The sequence below is a fragment of the Anopheles arabiensis genome, chromosome 2 (assembly GCF_016920715.1).
Source record: "Anopheles arabiensis isolate DONGOLA chromosome 2, AaraD3, whole genome shotgun sequence".
Lineage (NCBI taxonomy): Eukaryota > Metazoa > Arthropoda > Insecta > Diptera > Culicidae > Anopheles > Anopheles arabiensis.
This window is the reverse complement of record NC_053517.1, coordinates 47,554,716-47,570,552: the sequence shown is the minus strand read 5'-3', so window position 1 is coordinate 47,570,552 and position 15,837 is coordinate 47,554,716. Positions and strand designations below refer to the sequence as shown.

Below are 15,837 nucleotides of genomic sequence, written 5' to 3'. Positions count from 1 at the left end.
CCACGGCCTACCTCACCTTCTGCACAAGACAACGCCGACGATGGTAATTCATGGAAGCTCGTTGAGTCAGCTTGGGCTTGATCCGGTCGGTCGTGAACGAAACAGAACCTACTAATCGACCGGTCTGAACTTGAACCGTCTTCAGCGGTGCTGTATGTAAGTGTGTGTGTGTGTGTGTGTTTGTTTGTATGTTTGTAAAAGCTTATGCAACGAAAAGGAGTCTTAACAAACATGAAGGCTCAACATAAGCCTCAGTACAGTCGTGTAAGCTTTTGTTCTTTCGTTAATGTCCGGAAAAAGGGACAGTATCAGTAGTTAGGATCGTAAAACTGCCCCCAACTTTCTATCTCAAGTGGGTGACAAGCGGCCGTATCTCACCGCTAGAATAAACCCTTCGCGACACATGCGTTTGTGTAGGGTTTGTTATTTTTCATTTTGGTTGAATAAATGAGCTTACACTGTATTAGTCCGCACCGAAATACAAGCGACGAGAGACTATCGCAGACACACTTGCCGCTCTTACTTCGAAAAAGGGGAAAGAAGGCTGCGTAGTGGGAGCGTTTTTAGAATTGTTAATCCAACAGAACTTTGTCCCACCGTCTCATCATCGCAATAGCGATAAAAGTGTCCGTAAAAGTGTTTCCAATCTTCTCCACTGGTGACACAATCTTGCACAGCCAAGGGACAGTAGCGAGTTAACTTTGGTGCAGTTGCCATCTTCTTTCTTTTCAATTGCAAATACTTTCTTTTTCGAGACAAACTTGTCACGTAAATCGAAAATATAAAGTAAAGGAAACGCTGTACAAGTATAAAACCATCACTAAGTTGCTGCTCGGTACCGATGGGTCGGGGAAACATCTCGAAAGAGGGAAAACGAATCTCAAAAGATTGGTCACCTGGGAACGATGAAAAACAACCCGCTTACTGAACTGTGTGTGTGGCCGTGGCAGGCCAGTAGTGTCTAAGAGGAATCGCCCAAGCGACAAGGCAAAATAAATTATAAACTAAGGCTAGAAAGAGCTTACCCGAGCTTACGGACGCGTACAGTGAGAATCGAACCACGGACATTGTGTGGAGCAAGAATATGCAACTTTCTGCCGCCGCGTTACAACCGGGTGCGCGTTTCGCATCATATCTCTTGTACATTTTGTAGCACATCCACAAAACACCTTGTCTCTGGGGTTGGAGGCAAGCGCGGATCGTAAAAGTGAAGTATGCTGCTTCTTCAGTTTTATCACTTTTCATTTCTCTCGCTTTCCATCATTGCAAAGTGCGGCGGTGTGATTAATCCCTGGATAATTACGAAATTATTTCTAATCCTGACATCTGCTTCCTTTTTCACCATCCCTCTCTTTCTTTCTTTCTCGTATGTCGCTACAGGTACAACACCAAGCTTGCCCTGTTGGCACTGCCCAGCGTCATCTTCGAGCCAAGGTTCAGAGGATCGGTAAGGAATCTGGTCTACTCGGACCAGCCGGGCGTATCACCCAGGCGACAAGAGATGCGACAACCGCGGGATATCAAGGTAAGCATTACGTTCCACCATCGCCATTAAGCCGTATTGAAGTCTCTCTCTCTCACAACTGGCAGAGGTTATGTCATTCCCATTCGGTTTTGATTTAATATGAGCTCGATGCGCTTTTCAAGTGGTTAACCTCCCGGGCCAAGGTCGTTTGACGGACGGCAAGAATAACGAAGATAACATTCAACGGTTGTTTCAGTTTCGGTTGGACTATTTACCAGCGATAAATCAACGGATGTCGCACATTGGCGAATTTTCGAGCTAGTTTTACTGTAAATGGTGGACTTTTCACTAGCGCCTGAGCCACGGTACGATTAAACCGGGACAACTTTCTCGATGGCTGACATGCGATTGTTTTACTTTTAGGTGGTCAGTTGCCAGGTCGATGGCAGCAGGCAAGGACGCTAATCGCTCAATAATCGTTGGTTGGTTGCTCAGGCAAGCATTCGTCGAAACTCTTGGTTACATTACTTGGTTGGTCACACACTATGATACTCAAAAAAGAAAAAGAAAAGACAAATGTGCTTTCAATAGGCAAGAAACGAAACATTTCCGAGCTTTTGAGAAAATTTTAGTAATGTGTTTTAAATGATTGAAACATGGTGTGGTGGCTCTTTTTATTTTGCATTTCTTCAATTCCACAACGGTGCACAACTGAAACCCACACATTTCAGTTCAATTGTTATACCTTTCGTACATTTCAAACTTTTGATCTGATTGGAAAATCATTTAGATACAAACATGTCAAATGCAACCAAATAGAATGACTGACATGGCCTACGGGGGCCACATAGAACGAAACAGAAAATGCGTAGCAAATATTCAACGTTGCCTCTTCATTGCTGGTAGATGTATTGTTCCATCATGTTTGAAACAAATGTTTTCCAGTACACTACCACGCTAGAGCACACCCACGCATGGTGCTCGTGTTTGACGAAGATGGGGTAGATAAAACGAATCTCAAAAGATTGTGGGTAGAGGGAATTATTTAACTTCAGTTGACACTCCGCTGTCCTTGAGCGTTTGGCGTGGGTGGTTTGTCACATTGATAACCTTTCAATAGGAGCCAAATTTTCCATTAGCACAACATTCACCAAATCAAATATTGTACCAAATATTGATGTTGTATTCGGTAGTATAGAACACATGACTAAGGATTTAAGGGAAATAAAATTCTAAACAGCCATACTTTATCCAAAATATTAAATCTACTCTCTACTCTACAACACCTATGTTATATTAAATATCTTATAAAAGCAAAACAATTTATAAAAATGTCAATTTTTACATTCATCTATTGTGATTAAAATTTATATTGGAAACACAAAATCAAATTTATTGTCAATAGTTTATAAAACATTTTTGCGGCGGAAATGTTAAAATGTAGCGAATCAATTGCTTTTGACATATAATCGGATAGCTTTTTAAGTAGGCTGAAAATGTAAAGCTTCAAGCTGCTAGATTGATCCGGTTGGCCAATCTTTTCGGAAAAAGAAACATTCGATGCAGCTTTGTCGAGGATTCGATGTACGATGGTAAAAAGCTCTAAATTTATCACCCATTCGATATGAAACCTCGGTACCTACGAGTGAATCCTTTTGCTATTGGTATAGCACCCTTCGTTGCCAGTTTGCCGGGTAAGTTTTTATAATTTACCCTTTCACTGCAATCTTTCCGCCTAGATGCGTGGGTCGAGATGATTTTATTTTATTTTTTGCTTCATTGGAGATATTTGGAGCTTTTCGTTTCCATCCTTTGCTGGTTGATCACAGAGAGGAGAAGAGTCACCAATAAGGGTTAGCCAAATCGGAAAATCTCTGACTAAGCGACTAGCACTTGGATACGGTAGTGTGGGCTGAGGTTGGACGAATAAAATTTCTCTTTATGGTGAACAGTTTTTTCTCCACAACGCATAAATTGTGCCTAAAAGCTAGCGATGGAACAATGGTTTTTTTCGTTGCAATTTGCCTTTATCTCCGATGTGTGAGTGTGTATGTTTGATGTTTGTCTTTTGATTCAATCTTTCTTTTTATTTGGTTTTTGCCTCCTCTTTTTGTGACCACTTTCGTAGCCCGCGAATTTTATGATAGGAGTGCGCGTGGAATTCAACCCATGTAAAATAACTGTTCACGACAAGCGCTTCCCCTTATATTTCTGATTCCGAAACAGGCTCTACACTTTACCGAATGGGAAGCAATTGGAGTCATTCTTTATTTCAACGATTCACCTCATTCACTGTGTCTCTATTTTTTTCTTACTGCCATTGATTTCTTTCCAGTGCGGAGATTCACCCTGCGATTTGACAGCAATGCCTCGAGAAAAAGTCACACGGGTAAGTGCAGTTTTGTATTTATCATGTTGCGCAACAGATATTGCTGGATTCTTATTTCAACTTTAAACAGCTACAAAAACATTTAAAAGCATCGCAACATGTGCCGAATAAACGGAAATCACTTATTTCGTGCTATACTCATAGCATTATAGACGCATTTTTGCATTATGCCGCAAACGCATCCAACGTTTGCTAACATAACATTCTCGCTGGGCACGTGCCGACACAGCTGTAGGTCGCATCATTATTCTCACTCAGAAATGAAAACAAAGTTAATGGAATTCAATTAGACGCTGTTTCCACTGTATGCTAATCAGCAGCATTGATTCTAGCAGCCATCGTTCGCTGTTTGCTTTATTGTTGTTGATTTTATTATTTTTATTCTGAGAAAAAGTTAGCTACAAGCGCATCTGAATCGCAAACAAGTTCCCCGAATCGGAATGCTCTTAAATATAACCTCGATTTTGTGAGATATTGCCCCACACATTCCCAAGATGTACTGCATTTTTTCACCAGACTATCATTTGCTATCATAAGGAGGAAGGCATTTAAAACCGAAAAGGGTGTAACCTTTTTCTATCATAGAACAAACAAAAAAAGACATCACAAGAAGCATGCCACCGTAGAGCAAATCTTCACCCAAACGATGCCCAATAAATCCTCCAGCATGCGAAACGGTTCCATTGAAGTGGATTTCTTTCATCACATCTCAAACACCTGATAATATCTGCAATCAATTTTTCTCCCTTTCTGCTGGTGTTACACGGCTATCGATCTTACATCATCAGTATCCAAATCAACGAACGTTCCCTTCGAACGGAGCAACACAGCTTAACCAGAGGGCTCAAGCTAGGCTAGAAAGAGCTTTACCTTTCGATCGAACTGTCGAACCGAACGGGGGAAAAGTCGAACCAGGCCGTCCAACCGGGATGGGAAAGCCGAAAACTGCCACTGATGAAGTCCCATTTCTCATGCGGCATTTTGTTTGTGTGTGTTGGTGAATGTGGGTATGCATCAGTGGATTTTTTGTACGCTTTTTCCCATGATGCTCTGCCGTACCTTTGATACCACTTGCTGGCATTCGAGCTGTACCAGTTTTGCTCTGAAAAGATGTTTCCCTTTGTTTTCGCTACTCATCTAGCACGAGTTTCAGTCCACTGCATTAGAAGTTTAAGTTGTGTATTGTACATATACTTATATTTCGTCTCCCGTTGTTGCGTGTTCGCTTACGGATATGGGCTATTGTTTCTGTTGTTTTCGTGCCGTTGCCCTCGTTTCAAAACATTGTTCGTCTCGAAGCGTCTGTGCGATTTTTTCCTATTTCCAAAAACGAGTAAGTAAAAACATTCTGAGAAAAAAATGGTAAGAGATTTCACGGTCTGTAAGCAGGGAAAAAGCGGCAGAGAAAATCGATAACCAATAAATCTTGCCCTCGTTGCCCACCAGCATGCCGCGGTTGCCGTGGTCATAGTCATCGTCTTACCATCTTGCCGAGTTTGGGTGCGAGGTAGTGACCAGAATGATTTCACCTTGCCTGGGGCATCACGGAGCAAATAAAGCCTTCATTCATCAGCATACTATCTCCACACTTTGCGAACGAAAAAGGTGCGCAGTAGGTGGGGTTCGGGTGTGTGCAAGGTTATGGCGGTCTTACTGCAAGGGTTGCATATGGTAAGGTGAAGCGAGTTATCTTTCCCTTCCCATCCACAGTGAAGGTTTTTGTAGCTTTTGCAGCCGATCGGTGGTACGGTTCGTAGCCGATGAACCGATGCGCAAAAGTAAAATCGCTTCTTTTCGTTTAAAAGAATTTTCTCTGTTTTGAAAGGCACGAAATGGATCGCAATCGAAACGGAACCTACCTGTCAAATTCATCATCCTCAGAAAAAGGATCATAATATCAGTGATAATATAGTGTTTTGTTTCATTGTTACATTTCAGTTTGCTTTTGTCTATATTTTCGGTTGAGTGTTAATATAACCCTATCGAAAAGGATAGTAAAAATATCCAACTATCCGTCTTCAAACAATCCTTACTTTCGTACGGAACTATCGCACTTTAAATGCTGTATATCAGCCACTCCGCCATTTCCCAAAACTCGGTGATCTTCTTATCGCATGAACAGAATTACCTTTTTCTAGAGGCTCGTGTACTGAAAACGGCGCTCGTGCGCTTCAATAGATGCTTCTCGTCTTTCTACACTTTTCAGCATGGTTGGGCTAGCTTATGACATAACCAGCTTTTATATACCGTCGTTACCTTTCCGTCATGTCGATATGACAGGAAAAAGCCCTGGAGGAAGGGAAACTCGAGATAGTCCATGGATAGCGGGTTGAGGGAACAATATTAGATCCATCGGAGCATTTTAGGCCTTTTGTATTCGATCATAGCACCAGCACTGACTTCGTTGTATAACTACTAGCTTTGTAACACATGGAAATGTTTTTTTTATTATTCTTTCTCAAAATATTCCTGCCATTATTGTGGACTGAATACGGTCCGTTAGTAGGTTGGTTATTTTCTCTAAATATGACTTGACATCGATTTTATGAAATGTTTGTTAGATAAATGGAGCGAGAATTTTCTATTATAGTACCTTATAACACATTTCACATCTAGTAAAAACTGTTTCACTTGGAGGTAATGCATTGTTTTTAGCTACTTTGGACGCTATGAAGGTCATCCGTGACCAGATTAGAACGTATCAAATATGAAAGCAATACAATTCTCTTCATAATATAATTTAAACCACGCATAGTAACCACACATGGTTGCAAAAGTTCCGTTCTTATTTGCACAACAAAAAGTTTGCACTAGTTCGCTCTATACATCGTAAACTTTAAATTGAAAACTTTAATCACTTCATAAAATTGATGAATGATCCAACCAATTGTACACTTTTAGTGCATCACACACATTTCCATTGAATGAAATCGAAATCCTTTGTGGTGAATGTGTTTAGACAGGGAAATCTAAAATTCAATAGAAATAGTTTAACCATTTTTTCGCATTCGGAAATAACATTTTCGAGCTGCTCTGAATTCATATTCAAAGTATGAAGTATGCATTTTTGGGAAAACCCCGGAAACCTAGAATCAAGTTCAGTTTCGGATTGCACCAAATTGCTGCTCTTGGAAAAGGCTTTACACTACTTTCCGACCAGATAAATGTAGATCTGAATATTTTGTTCCCACAGGTGAAACTGAATGTAAACTAGCAAAAATAAAATTAAAAAAATACACCTCACAAACACTGCATTTGGCAACGAGCACCAACATCGTAGTACACAATTCACATCCTGACAGCGGCACGTATGCAAGTTTTTTCCAAAGTTTTATGCGGTTTTGCACGTCATTCGGGAAGAGCGTGCATCGCCATTCCCGTATTCGACCGTACGGATTTTGGAGATTGCGCTTCTGAACACATCCCTCGTGTGAGATAGAGTGAGAGGGAAGCTAAAAGAGAGCGAGAGAATGAGATAGAGAAAGAGTAAGAGTGTGAGAGAGAGAGAAAGAGAGGGGTGGGAAATACAACCGCACACAACGGCAAAAAAGTGCATTCCAATGTCCAATGCGCTGTTCCAATATACACGCTGCATTTCCGCTTTCTTTGCATACCGTTTGCGTACCACTCCATAAAGTTTAGATGTTTGATGTGAGTTTCTGCCAAGTGGAGAAGCAAGAAGCAACTGAGTGTCCTGAATGAACAACTAAATGTCCGAATAGTAAGAGAATGCTCAATAAAGTGTTTGAATTTTTGGGTTATCTTCAAAACACGACGCTTTCTGGTACCATATGCACCAAAACGCTGAGATTTTCCTGCAGACCCGCCGAAGGGGCAGCAGTCCGAGAATTGACGTGATCGAACTGGACATTCAAGCAGATGGACATTGTGGAGGTACCTGCTGTTGGCATGTTTCACTTGAACGGTTTCGGGAGAGTGGAGAATATTTTTCAAACCAATCGATGTGCTCAATGGGGATGGTGTGGTGTTACCAACTGCCGTAAAGAAGAAGATTGCATTCTACCCAGTGGATGTACGAGTGTGCGCGCGTTCAATGTGATCCGACCAGACTGATAGTCTGGGGCGCAAGATAGAAATTGTACTGTGAAATATACAGTTCCCACCCTCCGGACATCGGACCGAGACCCGAGGCAGACATCATTTAAACACGAACAAGTCAATTTCCATTCGCAGCTAGTTTTGTGTCGGTGCTAGCACATGGCGTAGGGACTCATGAATAACTCACGACTAATTTATGGTGCAGCCATCAATTATCACATCTCTTCAGCCCGGCAGCGCTCGCTCGGTCTCGATGGAATCCTTCACGGATTGTACTCGGTTGTGTTTGCCGCATTTTAGTATCCGCATGTGGAAAAATCCTGGTTCATGTGTTTTTGTTTTGGATGTTTGTTGGGAAATATTTTCATCTGCTAAGTTAGGTTTCCCTGTTGGACTGGTTGTGTCATGGTATAGAAACAACTACATCTACACAATGAGGTACACTCTATGTTTCCAGGAAGCCAGGGAGCGTCTGTATAAAAATGACAGCAGTGTAGTTAGTGTCTTATTTATTTATTTAGTGCCTAATTGGTATCTTCAAAACTACACGTTTTAGATTCATTTTCGTATGTATATTGATGTTAAACTATTTTTCAAAAATAATACTAATCAAAAAAAGTTAAAATAAAGCAAAGTTAAACCAGTGAAACCACTGATGATTTGAGCTTATATGAACCCTGGAAAATGTAAGCTATCCTCATTTGTGGGTGATAATTTACGCTCTTATTAACGTGCTGATTGCGTATTTGAAGTCCAGCTCTGGTTCGTACAGTTCATCATCGCCACCCTCCCAACAACAAACCCCCCTCCATCTATATCCCTCCGTAATCGATGGTGAGGCTTTGGAAACGTAGAAGCATAATAAAGCACGCATCAAGAACAGTGCCCTAGGGCATCGCCAACATTTACCATTTCTCCCCTGCCTGTAATTCATTTGGCCCGTTTCAACCGGCATCGCGTTGGGTGAGAAAGATGAAAAGAAAACATATTATATCGGGCATAAGCGCTACCACAAACAGCGACCGACTCGTATCCACTGTGCAAGAAGAGTTGCGTTGCGGGAGTAACTGAGTGTGTACACAAAACCATTCCCACCCTACCCCTCCCCCTCTTGGTCCTATCAATGCTTTTCCATGATCGTCCCTGCCACGCTCGCTCACGCTCCGAACTACCCCGCACTATACGCGTAACCCAGCTCAGGCTCAAACACTTCCGATGGCTCTCGAGAAATGGAAGCAAACCGAGAAATTGGATCAAATTACTGCTCCCCAACGTGGAACCACGCTTTTCCCGATCTCTCTCTCTCACTCCCTTTATCTCTCTAGTTCTCTCTCATATACACACACACACACCCAACTGGCTTACAATGTCCCGAGCCCTTTTCCGTTTCCTAAAGTGAAACACCCATCCTTGGGTAAGAGTATCGATGTCAGCTAGCTTGTGCCTCTGCGAGGCGCTTTGCGGTACTAGAATGCGACACGAAAACATTTCGCGCCTCGTCAGCATTGCAAGAATTATCGATCGGTTTGGTTCGTTTGCGCTGCAGGGAGGACAGTTCCCGCTTTCCGCTCCATGTCTACGTTCTGGATGCTGGTGGTGGGGGAGTTAGTAAAATGGGATTCGCCCTAACCCCATGTGCGATGAGCATCGTTCTGCTAAGTATCGTATGTCGAAAGATCGAACATTATGATCTCGTTAGTAAACCGATACAACTAGCGAAGAGCTCCTCCGGATTGGTTAGCCTTTCGCTGATTTGAGCTGAAAGCCGTTTCTTATGTACGCGGCGAAGAGCGAATCGAAGCTGAAACGCCCGATTAAAAATATGGCCTAATGCGTCGGATATAGAAGGGAGGATAATTTTCTAATTCGAGAATAATAAGCCCACTTGCATACCTCATCATTTTGGCGCGTTCCATGGCCAACTGTAGTGGTGTGGCTCATTACGAGCCAGCCAGCCCATTTGCCACCCAGTTTCTTCTCCAGTGTCTCGTCGTTGCTCTTTGGAGCGCATAATGCCACTACTGAAACCATTAAATTATCAACCCATGATGAGGTGATGATGCGTTTCTGGAAATCTCTCCGGAGCTTGTCGGTAATTTTAGCAATCTCATCACAGCATCCGCGCATCTGCTCAAATAGGAGCAAAACTCCATTAAAAGTTCATTTCATGTACTTTCGCCAAAAAGCTGCGCTGTTTCATCGCGACCGGCGCCACTGCCACCAGCGTTCGGTGGCGTTCTGCCCTTTTCAATGATGAAGACATCAGGGTGCGCTCCCCCTACGTCGACAACTCAATCTGCTGTCGGGCGCACCCAAACACACACACACATTTCGTTTAGGGTTTAGCGGTGGCGTGAGTCAGTGGGTAAGCCACATGCGAAACGGGGCCCAGAATCCACCACGACCGGGACCAACAACACCCACCTTCGTCCAAACCAACACGCCAGCACTGAGTTGCTGGCGAACGGAGCACACGCACGCTTGTCGGGTGTCGGTATTCCAAGAAGTCACAAACGGACCTAATGATAACAAGCCGCATACGATGGCGAAGAAGGCACCAAAAAAGATGCGAATATATCACTCGCAGCGATAAAAATGAGCTTCCGTGTTGGTGGCTTTTTATGGCATCCCTTCCCACAACGACCCAGGCCACACCGAGGCCACTCACTGTCCGACCACCGCGACTAAAGCCTCCTCCGATTGGTAGTGTCGTTGAAACGCACATTTCCGTATCGCATTTGGTGCGACACAACTTCCGTTGCTGCCCCGCGATTCTTGCCAGTCCGCACCAACGTTCATTTGTTCGTCACTTCCGGTCGGGTCTGGTGTACTAGCTGTTGCTGCTGCTGCTACTACTACTCCTGCTGCTGCTGATGATCGTGCTCCCCCCATCTTCGCCACCAATCCTGGGCCGACGGGCCCTAGTCCATTGTCCCAGAGGGCATACACTGGTGGCAAATTATGAAATTATGTGATTTTATATGCCCGTTCCCATTGCTGGCATGTACCGGTGCGGTACCGCGGGCGTGTTGTGCGCGCCGTCCAAGCGTCTAATCTCTGTCTGAACCGTTCTTCCGTTTTCTACGGTTCCTGCATCTTCGGTGCGAATAACAATGGTCTTTAGAGATAACGCCCGGCACGGTGATGGTTGCATTGTGAAGTGTTGGTTGTGCTGACACGGCCGCTGGTGCTCCCCAATACCGTTGCGCCTTCAGCCTGCGGTGCAGCGGTGTCATAAACGCGTCGACGCAAATGACGGAACGACTTGACGGAGGTAGCAGCAGCAGTAGCAGTTTGCCTAACTTCCGTTGCCGCTCTTCCGCTTGAAGAAACTCGCGTGAATCATCGTCGATCTGATGAAAACCAAACGTGTGATAGGCTTTATGGTGTTTTGGTGGTTGGTTTTTTTTGTTACGCCCGTTCCTTCGCGAAAAATTCTGTGCGACGTTTTACGGTTTACAGCCACCAGAAGGAAGTAGCGTGAACAAAAGAGCGATACATCATTCCCGTTCATAGTTAATTCCCAACCACGGAGAAGACCAATTTGACACGATTTGTGTGATCTGTTCCGTGTTTTTGAGCGTGCCAAAATCATAAACGATGATCTAGCGTTTGAAAAAAGACCTAACGAGTTCCATCATACCGAGCATGGATGATATGTTTGGCTTGCTTTGTTTTATTTTTCTTTAACTTGTAGCAATAATAGCCATAATGACAACACGTTTTATTTCCGTTTATCTTTTTTAAGTAAATACAAAAAAACTGTATTTGATGAAATGATTAGGATCATAACTATTGATACGTAACAGAGTCATCATTTAGTATTTAATGACATAGTTTTCAATTTAGGTCCCTAGATTCATCATAGTTTAAGCGCTTTTGATAATTAAAATATAAAAAATGTGAATAATGTTAGACAGTAAACTGATCTGGTGCTTTCATTTAGTGCACAAATTCAAAATTAATTTTCTTTTGATAAACGTACAGGCTCTGCAAGTGAGAAATCTTGTAGTGGGAGCGACAAATACTTCATCACGATCCATTCCGTTTCTTTCGCAGACTCATCGGTAGCTATCCATCACAGGATGGTATTTTGCAATGCCACACTAACTTTGTTTTTCTTTTGTCTATTTTTTCTCTCTTTTTAATTCTCTCTCGTTCTCGTTTCCTTATTTCTCCACCCTTTTTATTTCCATTCGATTTCGTTCGTTCGCCCCATTGCCTTTTCTTACGCACGGTTACGCACGCTACTTCCACGCACGCGGGTTATGTGGGTCCCGGGGGGAGAGTGCCGCAACCATCACGCACTATGCACTACACAAAATGCATGCAGTTGCACCTCACCACCACCACCACCACCACAACACCCACCACCGCTACCACGCACCAATGCCGGCACACGCGCATACGGCCAACTGAACCGTTGGCTAGGAGCGGCAATCCAGCCACTAGCACCGTCATCATGGCGCGGTGGTGGCCAACGGTCGATTCCATCGGCTTAGCACAATCCATCCGTCACCGTCCGCAGCCAACGGCACGGGTGTGGAAACGGAACGCACAATTTGGTGGCATCTATCCGCCCAACTACGACCTCGTACATCAGTGTCTTCGATCACTGCCGTCCGACAAGGTGACTAAGCAGTAGGACTCACCCGCTAGAACGTTTTTTGTTGTATGCTTGAACTTTACGCCTATCTATTCTATCGCTTGTTCTGTCCAGGTGTTAACGTTTTGTTCTTTTCTGTTTGTTATTTCGGTCGTCTCGTTATCTTTGGGTCTTTCTATTTTCTTAGTAGCAAGATTTGCACAGTTCTGTGTCGATCTCTGAAATTCATCCGTATAAACGCAACCGCATTCGGAATTTCCTTTTCTATCCCATCTGTATCCATTGGCTCTTCGTGGTGTTAGTTTGTATGTTGTTCTACGATTCATTTCACCATTTTATGCCCCAACTATGCTAGTAGGTTTCTGAAAAGTAAACACATCAAAGACAGTTTTATCTTGAGATGTGTGTGATATATTTACAAAACTCCATGTAGGATTAGAATAGACCATGTAAAAACTGCACACTTGCTACTAAATGATGTAAATATTCTATTCTTATAAATCTGCTGAGAGAACTGGAATGTATGTAATCAGCCACTGATACCAGTTTGAAGATGTACCGTTTTTGAAATCACTAAGCGTCAAATAGTTCTTGCAAACTACACAAAGTATTTTTTTTTCCTATTTTACTAAAAAAATCAAAAAGAGTGATATTTGAAATGCCAATTCAATAGTGTATGCAATTTTCATGCAGTCTAGAAAATTGTTTAGGATAACCTTCAAAAAAGCCCTGGGTCATGGGTCATGGGTAGGTGTAGTTGCTTAAATGTATCTCGTTTCGGACGATCCAGTTGTAACCTTGGGTGAATAAATGAAATAATGTACAGCCGGAATATAAAAAAGAAGCTAAAAGAAAAGAAAGCAAGCATACCGGTGAGAAAAGGGCCATAGGAAACCTAAAGACTACTACAGCAACGAAAACATTTCCACGATATCCTTGTAAGCATCGCTGTTGAATTTTGCTAGTTAGGGTCAAGAACAAACCCCGTCCCAAAGCACCAGGTCCTCGAAACGATTAGCCTTGTTAGGCCGTCAGCCTGGCGAGTGTAACGAGAAAATTTTGCGGCAGATGGTACAGCGCAATATATAGCAGGCAAGAATAACAAACCCTTTCCAGCGTAATCGCCCGGGGCCTGGAATTGCGGGCGGGCTGTATCACGAGACTTTTATTTTGCAACATTACCAGTCATCGAGGCCCGGAAGCAAACGTGCGGCACCGAATGAGTGTTGTAAGCGGTTCAAGTGTTTACACTGCGTTTCTTTTCATGCAGTTCTAATAATACTTCAGAATCAGGGATGAATACATCGTGTGTGATGTTTGGATCGCTAGCAGGAGGTGAGTTGTTTCGATCATGGAGCAAACACGTATGCATAAACTACAGGTCGCAAATTACGTGGTTCACAAAATAATTGAAGCGAATAATTTAACTTAGTTCTAACACACATCTGATTTTTCTGATGTGATCTGAAGCTAAAATAGTATTGCCCATTGTGGAAAAGAGTTCATCGACTTCTTAAATGTAATGCCTTTTTCTATCACACAATCAAATGAAATCCTTTGCCAAGGTGGATTTAGTGGGAAATACAACATCATTTATTGATTTGTAGCTCTATAATCGATGTAGCAAATGGAGTTTCCTCATTTTCTGCAAAAAACCATTTATCGAAATATAAAACATAAGCTGTGTCATGTGGCAGCACTATCTGCGATTACTTTCACGGCTAGATCAAATTACAGCCCAATGCCAAGATGCAGGCGCTTGCACCGATCCATTAAGTGTACTTTGTTTTACAAAAATCAATTATCTGCCGTCATCAATTGTACTACACAAGTACTACACTTTTCCCGTTCTTGCACCAATGACTCCCATTAGCCGCCATTGACACGGCATAGAGCTTCATTCGCTCCTACCGTGTGGCTGTAGTTTAGCGTACGCGCGCTTGGGTGCACGTTTTGCAAAAGAGCATGACATGTGGAACAGGCAGCAACCGCAAACCGCAAAAAGCAGTAGAAAATCGAAAACCGCACCAGATACCAGCTTTTCCCATCCCGAGGCTGGATGCCGATGAACCGAAGCCACGACCTGATTGAGCGGAGGGGAATTTGACATTGGTAAGCACCGGGGTTCGCGTTTCTATACGGTGCAGCACGTGCATAGTAAGTAAAAATAATTTATTCGGATGGCTAAAATTGAATACGTCAAACATCATTAGGAACGCTTCAGTTCGGCACTGGTTGGATCGGAGGCAGAACATTAAATAACAATATTTGGCGGTGGGCAATCAGTCGTGCATTGATTGGTATGAGGTTGATGATTGAAACCTAGGAGAAAGAGTTGTCAAAAGAACGACGGCCCCAATGTAGAGGGCAACGAAATGTAGAAGGGTAAATCATTTAGGGGTTTCCTTCCTTCCTCCACTCTGAAATACCAAGAAGAAATGAATACATGTTGCAATCGCGTGATACGAACAGGCGTATGACATAGCAACGAGAGCCTGTTAATGCAAGTAGACCACTTTAGTGCTTCGCTGAGTCTCATACAGCCGAATATCCAATTTGTACGGTAATTACTGAAATCGCATCCGCAGCACATTGCCAGTGAAAGCTTGAATTTGCGTTCGTTTCCGTTTTCCTGTACCGCGTGTATCTTTACTGTCAGCCTGAATCGTTGTACTCGTTATTTGGTACTCCCACAGCCAATCTCTCGCGTCCAAGACCCAGGAGAGTTCGGATCGAAAAACTTCAACTGTCAGCAGATTTTATCAAACGAACCGTCGGGAAACTTCACAAACTTGCTTCACAAGCGCACATTGCCACTGATACAAGCTGCTTAGCTCCGTTCCGCTGAGATGTTGTGTCGTCCCCGGCGGTATTTTTCGTTCGCTTTGGTACTGCTCTAGAGTGTCGTAAAAATACCACAGTTGAAATTGAAATTTTGAAGCATGCTCCAAACGCCCATATGACCCATATGTGAACGCATTGCTTCGATCCGGGCGACAGCAGGACCAACCACCGCATCACTGCACCGGTTGTTGCCATTTGTTGGTGGTACATTTTTTTTGTACTGAAGCAGCACAACCTGAGTACAGCATGTTCCATTTTTCCACATCGAGCACCAGGTCCTAGAGTCATGGAGTCACTGAACGATGTGTATTGTTTACACATTAACGATTTTGTGGACCAAAATCATCCGCCACCATGGCAGCAGCAACAGTAGTAGCAATGGGTGACACCGTAAAGGATTTGGCTACCGTTTAATGACGATGTTGTGCTCCAAACGTTGGTCTCGAAAAGATAAACATCGATTCAACGCAACAT

At 43.2% G+C, this 15,837-nt stretch overlaps 1 protein-coding gene across 10 annotated transcripts in view; it reads left to right on the top strand.

Annotated features, from left to right (window-relative positions):
* Positions 1 to 15,837, top strand: part of LOC120897923 (neurexin-1) — a 95,638-nt gene that overhangs the window by 19,684 nt on the left and 60,117 nt on the right. For 9 of the 10 annotated variants that reach the window (XM_040303130.1, XM_040303131.1, XM_040303135.1 and 6 more), the window contains exons 4-5: positions 1,381 to 1,525; positions 3,801 to 3,854. In XM_040303130.1, coding sequence (XP_040159064.1) covers positions 1,381 to 1,525; positions 3,801 to 3,854 — 199 coding nt within the window. Of the gene's footprint in view, positions 1 to 1,380; positions 1,526 to 3,800; positions 3,855 to 12,154; positions 12,544 to 15,837 lie in introns of those variants that run through there. The other variant, XM_040303138.1, reaches the window with a different exon arrangement.